The 12,298-nt window shown below is 31.6% G+C and overlaps 1 protein-coding gene across 1 annotated transcript; it reads right to left on the bottom strand.

Annotated features, from left to right (window-relative positions):
- Positions 1 to 666: 666 nt before the first annotated feature.
- Positions 667 to 2,287, bottom strand: LOC149255181 (zinc finger protein STOP1 homolog). Its single transcript, XM_089457178.1, has one exon. The coding sequence runs from the start codon at positions 2,282 to 2,284 to the stop codon at positions 680 to 682; it is 1,605 nt and encodes a 534-aa protein (XP_089313304.1). The 5' UTR covers positions 2,285 to 2,287; the 3' UTR covers positions 667 to 679.
- Between the last annotated feature and the right edge of the window lie 10,011 nt (positions 2,288 to 12,298).

Below are 12,298 nucleotides of genomic sequence, written 5' to 3'. Positions count from 1 at the left end.
AATTTCTGAATTATGAAAAAGTGAGAATCTGAGGCTCAAGGAATCTTTTATATTCCCTTATATTCCTCAAACATTCCCTCCTCCAAGTCCACTGCTCAGATCAGGAAATTCACTATGCCGTCGGATTTGTGTCGTGGAAAAGTATAAGATTAACATAAAGTTTGTCCAATTTAAACACTCCAAAAATTTCACCGTTCTAGAAATTTTGTTGAGTCATAATTCCATCTGTGATTAAAAATTAATTAAAAAATTATTACCTTGAACTCAATGCCCGCTCCGGCTTCTCCATGCCCCGGCGTACCGACTAAATGAAAGTTAATACAAATGTTTCAAACAAACTTTACCATATGTTTCGGTTGGCGCAATGGTTAATTTCAAAAAAAATTGAGGGTTCGTGTGGTCACACCCCACCCGCTCCTTTTTTTAATACATTATGGTTTTTAATGTGTTAAACCGAAAGGACCACGACACAATTGTTTAATTTCCCGATAATAGATTGTTCTCTCATGATTGCATTCAATGGGAAATGAGAAGTTGTCTTCCCCACAAATAAATTTGAGCACATTTAACTGAGAAACGGTGAAAAAAACAAAAAATTGCATTCAGATGATAAGAAACAAACAGTCAAAAACGGAAGAAAATTGAATCTACATGATTTACAACAATCGACAAACTTCCCTTAAGAATTCACCCAAAAGACGGAGTCCGTTAATCGACTCTCCAGAGTCACTTCGTTTTGGCCATGGCCGATCTGAATCACATCCTCATAGCCCTGAATTTTATCGTTAGCAAGACCTGCTAAATCTGCTGCTGCAAATTCGGTGTGATTTGCATTGTTGCCATAGCCAGAAGACCATGCCGTCGTTGCGCCGCCGTTGCTGGCGGCTTTGTGTCGTTTGGGCGCAGGAGGAAGGACCAATTCGTGGTCAGGAAGGAGGGGCTTGTGGCCTTGGAACAATGTAACGTGGCTCAAGAGCTTGTCTTTCCGTGTGAACGTGGTGCCACAGGAGCAACGCCACAGACTGTGCCCGCAGTGCTTGCCATGGGTTTTGAGGTCTCCCACGACAGAGAACTGCTTGTCACATTTCTGGCATGTATACATCTTCGGGCAGTGGCTACGCTTGTAATGGTTCCTCAGTGAAGTTATCGATTTGAGGGGTTTGAAATTGCGGTGATTCTTGTTCCTCCTGCATCTCTCGGATGGACACGAATACCTGCTTGCCGCCGGCGAACAAGAAGAAGCAGCCGCGAGAGGCTTGGACATCAGCGCCTGGTTCGTCTTATATTCGTCTCCGTGGGCTCGCATGTGCATTCGAACATTGGCCTCACGCCTGAAACCCTTCCCACACATCTCACAGAAATGCGCGTGCTCTGTCAGAATATCAGTCTCGTTTATCTCTATGATTTTGGGATTCCTGTTACCAGTGGTAGCTTCTTCTTCCTCTCCCTTCGCTGTGATGTCCGAGCGAGATATATTGTGCTGTAAATCGCTTCCACTACCAAACCCAGTCTCGTTTATCTCTATGATTTTGGGATTCCTGTTACCAGTGGTAGCTTCTTCTTCCTCTCCCTTCGCTGTGATGTCCGAGCGAGATATATTGTGCTGTAAATCGCTTCCACTACCAAACCCTACAACGCTCGCTCCATTAGGGTTTGCTTGTTTCCGAAACCCTAACCCTAGCGGCGGCGCCCGGTTGTCGCCTTGAATCATAACAGAGCCGCCGGGGTTTGACCGTGGTGGAACATCTGCCGGTGCCAGATTCGCGCTTTCTCGGTTCTGGACCGAGAGCAACAGAGATGCAGCGGTACCGATAAGTTCATACAAGATTGACGAAATAAATCCTGAAGCCGACCCTGGCTGAGCATGGCGACCTTCCTGAACGAATGCCTCTAACTGTTGAGCTTTCTGCTGAAGAACTGAAAGATTCGACAGGAGAACATTAGAACCAGTTTCAGCCCGAGCCCCACTGGATAGACCAGCCTCCATTGCAGGCCAGGTACCCAGATTATTACTACTGTTTTGTGGCATCCCCTCCGAAGCAGAGGCTGCTACTGGCCAATCAAAATACGTAGGGCTGCCGCTCCCATTACTGGCTGCCCGTTCTTGATGAAGATCGGACAACGTTTGTAGTTGTCCCCCTCGATACCCTTCGCCGGGATGGTATTCAGCGGAGCGAATGGGATTGGAACCCTGGACGAGGAAACCCCCTTCGCAGACGCAATCGGGATGGAACAGGAAGCCGTCCGTCTTGAAGCCCTGGTGACCAGCTCTCTCAGCGTCCATTGTTTCAATTTCCTAAAGACTAGCACAGTCGTCGGCCGTATTTTCCTTCATTCATAAAGGCCTCTCTCTTATATCAGATGTGAGAGATTTTCTACGTTGTTGTCGGATTGTGGTAAAAAATGAGAACATACCAAGAAAGTGAGCAGCGTTTTCCCCATCGATAAGTGAATGTAAAGGTTCTGTGCTAGAGTCAGGTTACTCATTATTGTATGGTTTTATTGGACTATCACATTACGTTGTGTATGTGTCAACCTACACAATAAATTTATAATAACTTTAACAACATGATATGTAGTCATAATTTATGATGATGATGTTTCATTACTGGTTACAATGCATCACATCATTTTGATACATCCATTATAATATATTAAAGAATTTTTCACCTAACCATGTATATTGAGATCGGGAAGCGTTTAATGTTTAATATTAGAATATTGAATATAAAAGCATTCGATGTTATATATCTGAATATTTAACATAATTTTAAATCAATTTTTTCTATAAATTCTTTATTCAATTAAAGATTTGAAAAAATTATAATTTAAAATTATTAAATTTGCACTCTTAAGTCTATTTTTTCATTTAAAAATACAATTTCACCTATTAAATAAAAACCTAACCGAACGGACTCATTTTCCCAGCTCATTTTTCCATTCAGGTGCTTGGCCAACGAATATCTCATTTTTCTGGAGAGATCCTTAGTGCCCTTTCATGCATATTATATTACAAAAATACAGTTCATAATGTCGATTGTCTCAGATTACGTGCTCAGTGGCCAGCGAAAGTCTCCGAAAGACATTAGAAGAGCTCATTTTTTCATACAGGCACAATTAATCACGCTTTGTAGGTTTGATAATGGTACCCTTGGGAGTTATACCATATCCAAGCTTTATCTTGTTGGACTCGAACACTCTTATACGCATTTATTAATTTCACCACTTGAAATCCTAAACTTTAAAAGATATAGGTGTATTATCAAAAACCAATTTCAATTCATAACATTGAATGCGTGGAGCTTCCTGCCGACTTCAGTCCAAATTAATAGATAATTGTTTCTTAAAACAACGAAAATAGGTTAACCGCCATTAATTTATATCTCGGTTATGTGTAGAATTTCCAACAACCACATGGATTGAAATGTTAGGACTGAAGTAGGATTCATTGTTAAACGTTGTCAATAGAGGTCGCAGCTTACGTCAGCTAACATTAATCATATATAAAAATATGAAAGAAATAGGATTATTAATATATTAATCTTTTATATTTTTTTTCGCTAAATTCTAATGACATAATTTTTTTAAATTAATTAAATGGTATGTTTTATTATATAAATAAATTCAACTCTTCAAACTTGTGAGAGATTTCACATTTAAAATATGAAATTTATTTTAATTAGCTTTTCATAGATTTTTAGTAAAATAATCTAAAAATTTGTGAACAAAAAACCAAAAAAATTATAATCACATTATATAGAAGTAAGTTTTTAAGATTAATCATATGTTAAGATTTGGTGTAAGTTTCTAACCAACTAATGTGGTTTATGGTGAGGACAAGGTGAGAATCCATGGATTAGAAGAAATAAATAGTAAAGATGCATCATAGCGCAGCGTTTAAAAATTAACTATTGGTGAATTAGTTAATAAGTAAAAAAATAATTATTCTTAACTTACTGAAAAAAAGTTATTTTCTTAAAATATTCCATATAGATTTTTTTTTTCTAATTAATACTACCTAAGCACCCATGGGGGATTTGAACTCGTGACCTATCCAGCTTTAATAGAACACCCATAATTATTCTCAACTTACTGAAAAAGAGTTATTTTCTTAAAATATTCTATATAGTCTTTTTTTTTTCTAATTAATACTACCTAAGCACCCATGGGGGATTTGAACCGGTGACCTTTCCTGCTTTAACAGAACACCCATTCATCATCAATCCAAAGCCCAGTGGGCTAAAATATTGTATATAGTTAAAAATAACTTTTAAGGAATAATAAAAAAAACTTATTACTAAATTCTTATATCTAAAATTAGACTATGACATTATTTTACTAAATATATAATTATTATAATAAATAATATTTTTAATATTATTTTTAATGCCCTGGATGCGGGTGCCTGTGGTGAGAAATAAGATGACGGGAGAGGGGCTGGGCAAGGCATAATGCCACTTGCCTGACCAGTACAAGGAACGTGAAGAGGTGACGACATCTAGCGCACAGCATAAGCGGTTGAAAGGTTATTTGGGATTGCAAGGCCACCGGTTCAGCTTGCACACGAGGATTGTAGTGAAGGAGATCAGCTTCACATGCACCAGCATGCAGCAAAGAGCACGAGCCATCAATGTAGCAGTTATGGGAGGAGCCTCCCGAGAAATGACAAGCAATGTTAAATCCAAAGGAGGGCCTGGGGAGACGGAAACTTCATTGGATTTGTTGCTCTTCCCGCTTACCTCCGGTCTCGCAAAGAATTCAACGGAGCATGAGGGGAAACGAGTTCAGGCATTGATGGGCTTGGCCATCCCTGCGAAGCTAGTTTTTCTCCTACCCGGGTATCTTTCAGGTGTTTCAAACTGGTCTTTACATTTACATATCTCGGTAACTCATCTCTTTGTTTGGTCATTGGTTTCATATACAAGCAGGGATTTTGCTCATCCAGACATGGCACACCAGAAGGAAAGGTCCAAGCTCAGCAAAGGAGGCTCGACAAGAAGGCAAAGCTACTGCCAACAATTGGCTAGCACTCAGGAGCTGCAATCCTGGACCTGGGCTGTGTCAATAGCAATATGCCTCGTCTGAGACCAAGGATGGGTAGCCACATGGGGCAGCCGAGGAGGGCTCCAACTGAATCGTCTTCAAGCGAATTGTCTGGGAGGCGCAGGCCTTCAACTCGCAGCAGAAGAGGAAGATCTCGTGCCACCAGCTCTCGGCTCGGACCTATCCCTACCACTGGCTCCGCCATCTTTACCTTTGACAGCACGTTGAACAGACTGAAGATCACTGCCTATTTTACAATGGTTTTTCAGGAAGAAAGCCAAGTAGAAGATATAAGGATCCATTTTAGGAATTCAAGAGAAATCTCGGATCCCTCTTCATCATTTGAGTTGGTTGCGGAAAATGCCCCTCGGCAGGAAACAAATGAACAAGCGGGCAGAGCACAGGAGGCGATGATGGTTGATCCGGATCCTGTTGCTCAGAACACGACTCAGACAGAGGAATTACCAGACATGGGCTGGTGTCGCATCATAGAAGAGCCCCTTGATGAATAGCAAGTCCACCCTCGCTTCTTTTTTGGGAAAATTCCCTTCACCACTGGGCACGACTGTAAGGAGACTAGGTTCTGGGATTTTATGTATTCCTTATTTTTTTTGACTTTTTGCATTGTCTTATGTTTTAAAGATCGATCCCGTGCGAGGGACACAAAATTAGACAGTTTACAAATATGTTTGTTTTGAACAGTTCTGCCTCTTACAGGAGCAGAATTCTTGACTTCAGTCATGATGTAAATTTATCGTTTCCCTGTTAATCTAATTATCATAGTCTTATATAGAAAAAAAATAAAAAATAAATATATATATATATATATATATATATATATATATATATATATTATTTTTAATGAATATAATAGTAAATAATAATTATTTTAAACTTTTAATGTTGACTAAAGTTTTGTTTCATTATCATTTGGATGTAGAGAATTTGGTGATAAGGTATAGCTTTAAAACATACTATGGTAAAAAAATATTGATTCAAAAGTAAATAAACACAAATCCAGTGATACATATAGGGGTTTATATATACTTCAAAGGTAGTTTCCCGGTTACTATTTATTTTTACGAAATAAATAAAAAATTAATATTTTTATTATAATTATTTTTTTATTTAATGTTTTCATCTAATATATAAAATATGATAATTGTTTTTAGTTTTAGCACAAATTTCATGTATTGAGATTAACTCGATGAGATATTTTAATCAATATAAAAGAATTCATAGTTACTTGATTTTTATTCTTACTAGATAACTTCTATATATTTACCATAAATTAAATTTTTATTTTTGTTTAATATGAATAACTTAATAATTTTTAAATCTAATTCCATTTATTTTTTATAAATATTACTGCACATAAATATGAGAATAAAGACTAATATATTATTTGTAATATGTTGTTTGGGAATGTAATTTTAATAATAGTAATAATAAGAATAATATTTTAATTTCATTAACTCGATAAATTGTTATTGAAATAATATTTTTACTGTAAATAATATATTTTTTAAATACATAGTTCAAAGTATTTTTTTCTAATTTTGTTGGCATCACAAAAAACACTCAGAGTTTATGAAATCATTGCTTATAACTTTTTTTATTTAAACTTTTTTAAGATAAAATTTACTCTAACAAATAAACGTATGTTTAGATATAAATTTACTTGACAATATATCCATAGTTAAAACAAAATGGAATACAAACTAAATTGTACCAAACTCTCATGTCTAAAGGATCATAACAAAAAATGGAGCACCAATATAATGTGGACCAAAATCTCATGGCTAATGGACTATAACCAATGTTATAATTCTATGAAGATTATGATCCCTATTTTTATTTGTATTTTATGTTTATAATTTACAACTTACATGTTCATGGTTTGAAGATATTGGGATGTATTTACTTTCATCCATGTTTATTTTTTCTAGGTTTTGGAGATTTTTTTCTAGTATATCTTTGGGTTTATTTTACATAATCTTATGGGAATTTGTTGGAATCACAAGTTTAGGATGTGAACTCTTCAAGTTTTTTAGTATGTTAAGTCCATATATATAGTAGAAAATAATTTAAAACAACAAAGATTAAGATTTGACAAAAACAATTTCCTCCAAAATCTCCCAAACCTTAATGGATAGATGAAGATGTTTCTCTCTTCGAAGTATTTTTTAAATACACGTTTAGGGACTCCCCTTCATTTTCAGCACGGTAATTAATGTAAATTAAATGGTGTACATTTGGTTCATTTAACATTATAGGAAACTATTCATAGTCTTGCATATAATGCCCCTCACTACAGCAAACATCAACAATAAGGCCCTTGAATAATTTCTAGACTAAAAATGGTTAAAACACATTATATTAATCTTGAGTACTTAAATAAGAGTGCAATCATTAGTACCTTTCCCATGCCAATTTACCAACCAAAAAAAGAATGTTACAAGAAAGACTTGCACATTGATAAAGAGGAAAACCACCTCTTTTCTTAACCACCCATGCCAAATCCATTAACAATTTTCATCCATTATTTACTAGAGAAAAAAGTTTATTAATATCTTTCCATTCTTTCCATATATATCTTACAAAAATATTCTATGATCACTCCATAATCAAGGCAAAATAGAAAGACATCCAGCATAATCCCTAATGTTTTTAATCATTTTCATAGCCATGGTGAGTTAATATCATCCATTAGATGCCATTATCATCCATTATATGTAATTAGAAGTTAGCACAAACTATGCTTATTGGACAATGTCAAAAGCATAATGCTCTTCTATTGTGATCAATAAACTATCAAATATGTTAAAGTAAGTTAATATAGAGGATCAATTCTTTTAAACTTGTTTAAAATTCTATATCAAATATATCCCATTGAATGTGGATTTATGTTTTCTCATATATTATAATCTCAAAATTAGAAGATAATATATACAGACTAGTTGTTTGGCACACATTTGATGTAAGATATAAAAATCTAACACGATTCATAGAAAAACAAAGAAATAGTACATTTAGCAATAATAGCCCACGTCTTATAATTATTTATTATGAACAAAAATGTACTTAATGAAGGTTTTAATGGACTTTTTACTCGTTGTTTTTAATGTTGAAAAAAAAAACCACTAAAACCTCCCTAATTGATAGTGGTGATTTCAGCAATAAAGGATATAATAAAGATATTTGTATTGCACATAAAAATTGAAGTCTCATTAGAGAGGGTTTAATGATATTTTTCATGCACTTTACATTTATTTGTATTGCACATAAAAATTGAAGTCTCATTAGAGAGGGTTTAATGATATTTTTCATGCACTTTACATTTTAAGTTATACTAGATAGAGTTAAATATTATTAAGGATTTCAAAAATATAGTTTTTGTTTGAGAGGCACTTTATAGTTTTCTATGGGAAAGATGTTGTCACATACAATTATATTTAAAAATAGTAAATTAATACTTTAAATTAACAAATTAATATAGAAATGACAAAATAACTTAATATTGAAAACAATTAAAATACTTCAATTTTTATTTTATTTTATTTTACTTTTAATTTAGTTTACATGTGATATTTAAAACAAAAAAAAATGGATAACAAAAAATATTTCACCATAAATAAAATATCTCAATATCCATGTTAAATAACATAATTTTTATATATTTTCATTCTAGATTACTATGGATATGTGCAATTTATTTCATTCTTAATATGGATTTTATATACAAGAGTTTAAAAATATCAATAACAAAGAACAATTTAAAGTGAATTATAAGTACAATATTTCAATACACAAGTTGAGTAAAACATTTTAACATAAAAGATATAGGCAAAGAGTAATATCCAGAAAATTCTTATTCCATTGATACTTTATTTCTTATCCATTATAATAATTCATTTCTAATTGAATGTATAATGAATATTTCTAATTCTTTCATTATTTAATATGAATTTTATATGTAATATTTTAGAAGATATTAATAATAAAAATAATCAAATTTATGCATACACTTAAAAAAAATTAAAAGGGAGTGCTTTAAAATTTTAATGGGAGAAAATGAATTATATATAAAATGTTTCAATGTCAATTACATATATATTATATCATCCTAGATTCACCTAACTCCTGATTTACCAAAGATCGAGATTTTATTTAATCAATCTCCTAGCTTAAAAGATCCAAAATTAAAAAAAAAAAAAAAAAAAAAAAAAAATCAATCTAAATTAACTTATTAATATTTTTAAAACAAGGATTATACCATATATTTTAAAATCCTACATATGTATTAAATAATTTTAAGCCACGAATGAATATTATATGTTTTTAAAGCATCATTACATGTTACTAATAAGTTAGCATTGGTGTGAATATATACGTACACATTATGAAGTGTCTTGTTAAGTGGTGACAAGTATTATGATATCACTAAAATAAACAACAATGTTATTGTAGTATTTCAAAGCGTTGATGCTTGTATTACGATTATAAGAACAATGCATAAATACATGCATATTAAACTAGTATATAGAATCATTTCAATGCATTGGTGCATAACAATATTTCAAAAACACCCATGTGTATATTTAAAGAAATTGATCATTTTTTTTTATCGGAATATAATGCATAAATATGATGTGTTTTAATGTTAACATTTTCTATATTGTTTATGTAACTTGTTTTTGTTTCCAATGTAGATTTATGATAATATTAGATTTACTAAGGGCTCTAGAGGGATCTGATATATTCAGATGTAAATTTCTATGAAGGGAGATTGTATTCATTTTAGTGTTTGGTAAATATTTGTCTAAAGGATCAAATTTTTTGAAATGAAAATCTTTATGAAAAGATGTTGCATCCCTTTCACTGTATGGTAAATTAGAAGTTAAGATAGATCTAGGTTGTTCTAATATATATGTATTTTACATTGAAATATTTTATTTATAACATTTTCTACACATTAAAGTGTTAAAGTATGCCCCTTTAATTTTTTTAATAATTTTTGTTGTTGTTATATTTTTGTTTTTAATATCACATGTAAACTAAACTAAAATTAGAATGAAATACACATGATATAATATCAATCATAATATTTCTTGTCTTCATGATACTAACATGTATATTATATTTTCTTACTTACAATTACTTTATATCTCTATATAAATTTATGTAAAATTAAGATTTAAACTTAAGTGTTTTAATAAAATCCGAATATTTCTTTTTTTAAGTATTATTATACTTTTTTTAAGTTTACCTTATTTCACAACATCTTTTCCGTTTTAAGTTTACGTCTCAAGAGATTTGATTACTCTCCATCTTTAATAAATCTCGAATTAAAATAGACCTAAATTAATTTATTAAACATTTTTCAAATAATAATATATAACATTTATTTTAAAATCCTCCCTATATTAAATATTTTCTAAACCACCCACTACATATTATATATTTTTAAAACATAATTTCATGTTACTAGTAAGTTAGCATTGACGTACATATATGTGAACACATTATGGTGTGTCTTGGTAATACTAATAATAATAGTAAAAGAATGCTAACAAGAATTATGATATCACTAAAATGATCAATGTTATTGTAGTAGTTTAAAACATTGATGCTTACATCAAAATTATAAGAACAATGCATAAATACATGTATATTAAAGTAGTACTTAAAATCGTTTCCATGCATGGGTACGTAACAATATTTCAAAAACATAGACACGGATCATTTTGTTTAGTTGAATATAATGATGTGTTTAAATGTTAAAACTCCCCACATTCTTTATTTGACTTATTTTTGTATTATAAAATTTCATTTAGGTGGGATTTAACATTTTACCATCAATTATTACAAATAGGTTATGTTTTTAATAATATAGAAAATATGAAATGATACAAATATTAACAAACATATTATTTTCCTCAAAAATTAAATTGGAAAAATAAAATAGTTATATATATATATATTTTGTAATATTAGAGTATAATATAAATTTTTTATTCATTTACTCTAGTTTAAAATACAACTTTAAGTTTTTAAGCAGAATTACAAAATCATGAATTAAACCATCACATGCTACAAAACAACTTTTTTGTGATGTTGCACTTGTTGCAATCTATAACATGAGGGGATATTCATGCAAATAATATAAAATATAATGAACATTTTCCTAGTTATTTTTTATTTGCATACATGCGTTTGTAGGTGTACATGACAAAAAATCTAAGGTAATAATTCTCATTATTTCTCTGCACCAAGAAAATTTATCGATGCTCATATACTTTATTAATGAATTTACAACATTCTTTAACAATGGTATTTTTTTAGAGTTTTCCATCCTTTCAATACATTCCCTCCCAAACAATTATAGGATCATCATCGGTAATAGACAAACAAAAAATTGAATATAAAAGGGGTGGATAAAAGGGGTGGAGTATATCTTTTTAGTTTCTTTAATTGTTGAATTGATTCCCTCAAAATTGGATGATGTGGTTATTTTTATTCTAATTCCTATTCTTCTGTAGAGTTTGATTCATCATCGTTCAATTCAAACTCTATCCCCTTTTGTTCTTTCTCCATTGGTTGGACTTCCTCTCTAAAAACATCTTTGATTTATTTGAAGACTGCATCTTGACTATACACAAGCTTCCTAGATTTTGCATTCCAAATATTATAACCTTGAATACCATATTTATATCAAATAAAGATGAACTTTTCATCTTTCTTATCTACCCTATTATTACCTACCTTTGAATTTGTACATAAGCATCACAATCAAATACCCTGAGATATTTAAGATATGGTTTCATACCAGTCCATACCTCATGTGGAGCCTTATCACACAACTCTAATGAGGGTGATCTATTTAATACGTAACATGTAGTATCCACTGCCTCTATCTAGAATTCCTATCCAAACCCAAAACTAATAAAAATGTTATTTGATATCTCGAGTGTTGTCCTATTAATCCTATATATAGCTCCATTCTATAGAGGCATGTATATGGTATGCATCCACCTTTCTATACTACACTTCTTACATAATTCTTTGAATTCATTCACACAAGATTATCCACCATATATATCCTCCACACCTTAATTTTATTCTCTGTGAGATTTTCCATACAATCCTTAATTGGAAAATATTTCAAATGTATTCATGATAAAATAGATCTATGTAATCCTTAATAATTAATTTATTAGTGAGACATGATACTCAAATTTACCTATTGATGGAA

The sequence above is a fragment of the Pinus tabuliformis genome, chromosome 7, assembly GCF_031772625.1.
Source record: "Pinus tabuliformis cultivar Carrire ecotype Pingquan chromosome 7, CPIR1, whole genome shotgun sequence".
NCBI lineage: Eukaryota > Viridiplantae > Streptophyta > Pinopsida > Pinales > Pinaceae > Pinus > Pinus tabuliformis.
The sequence above is the reverse complement of the archived record's forward strand: the minus strand, read 5'-3'. Positions and strand labels throughout refer to the sequence as shown.

Coding starts and splice junctions, on each gene's coding strand:
- LOC149255181 (XM_089457178.1), bottom strand. CDS start 2,284: ATGGACGCTGAGAGAGCTGGTCACCAGGGCTTCAAGACGGACGGCTTC.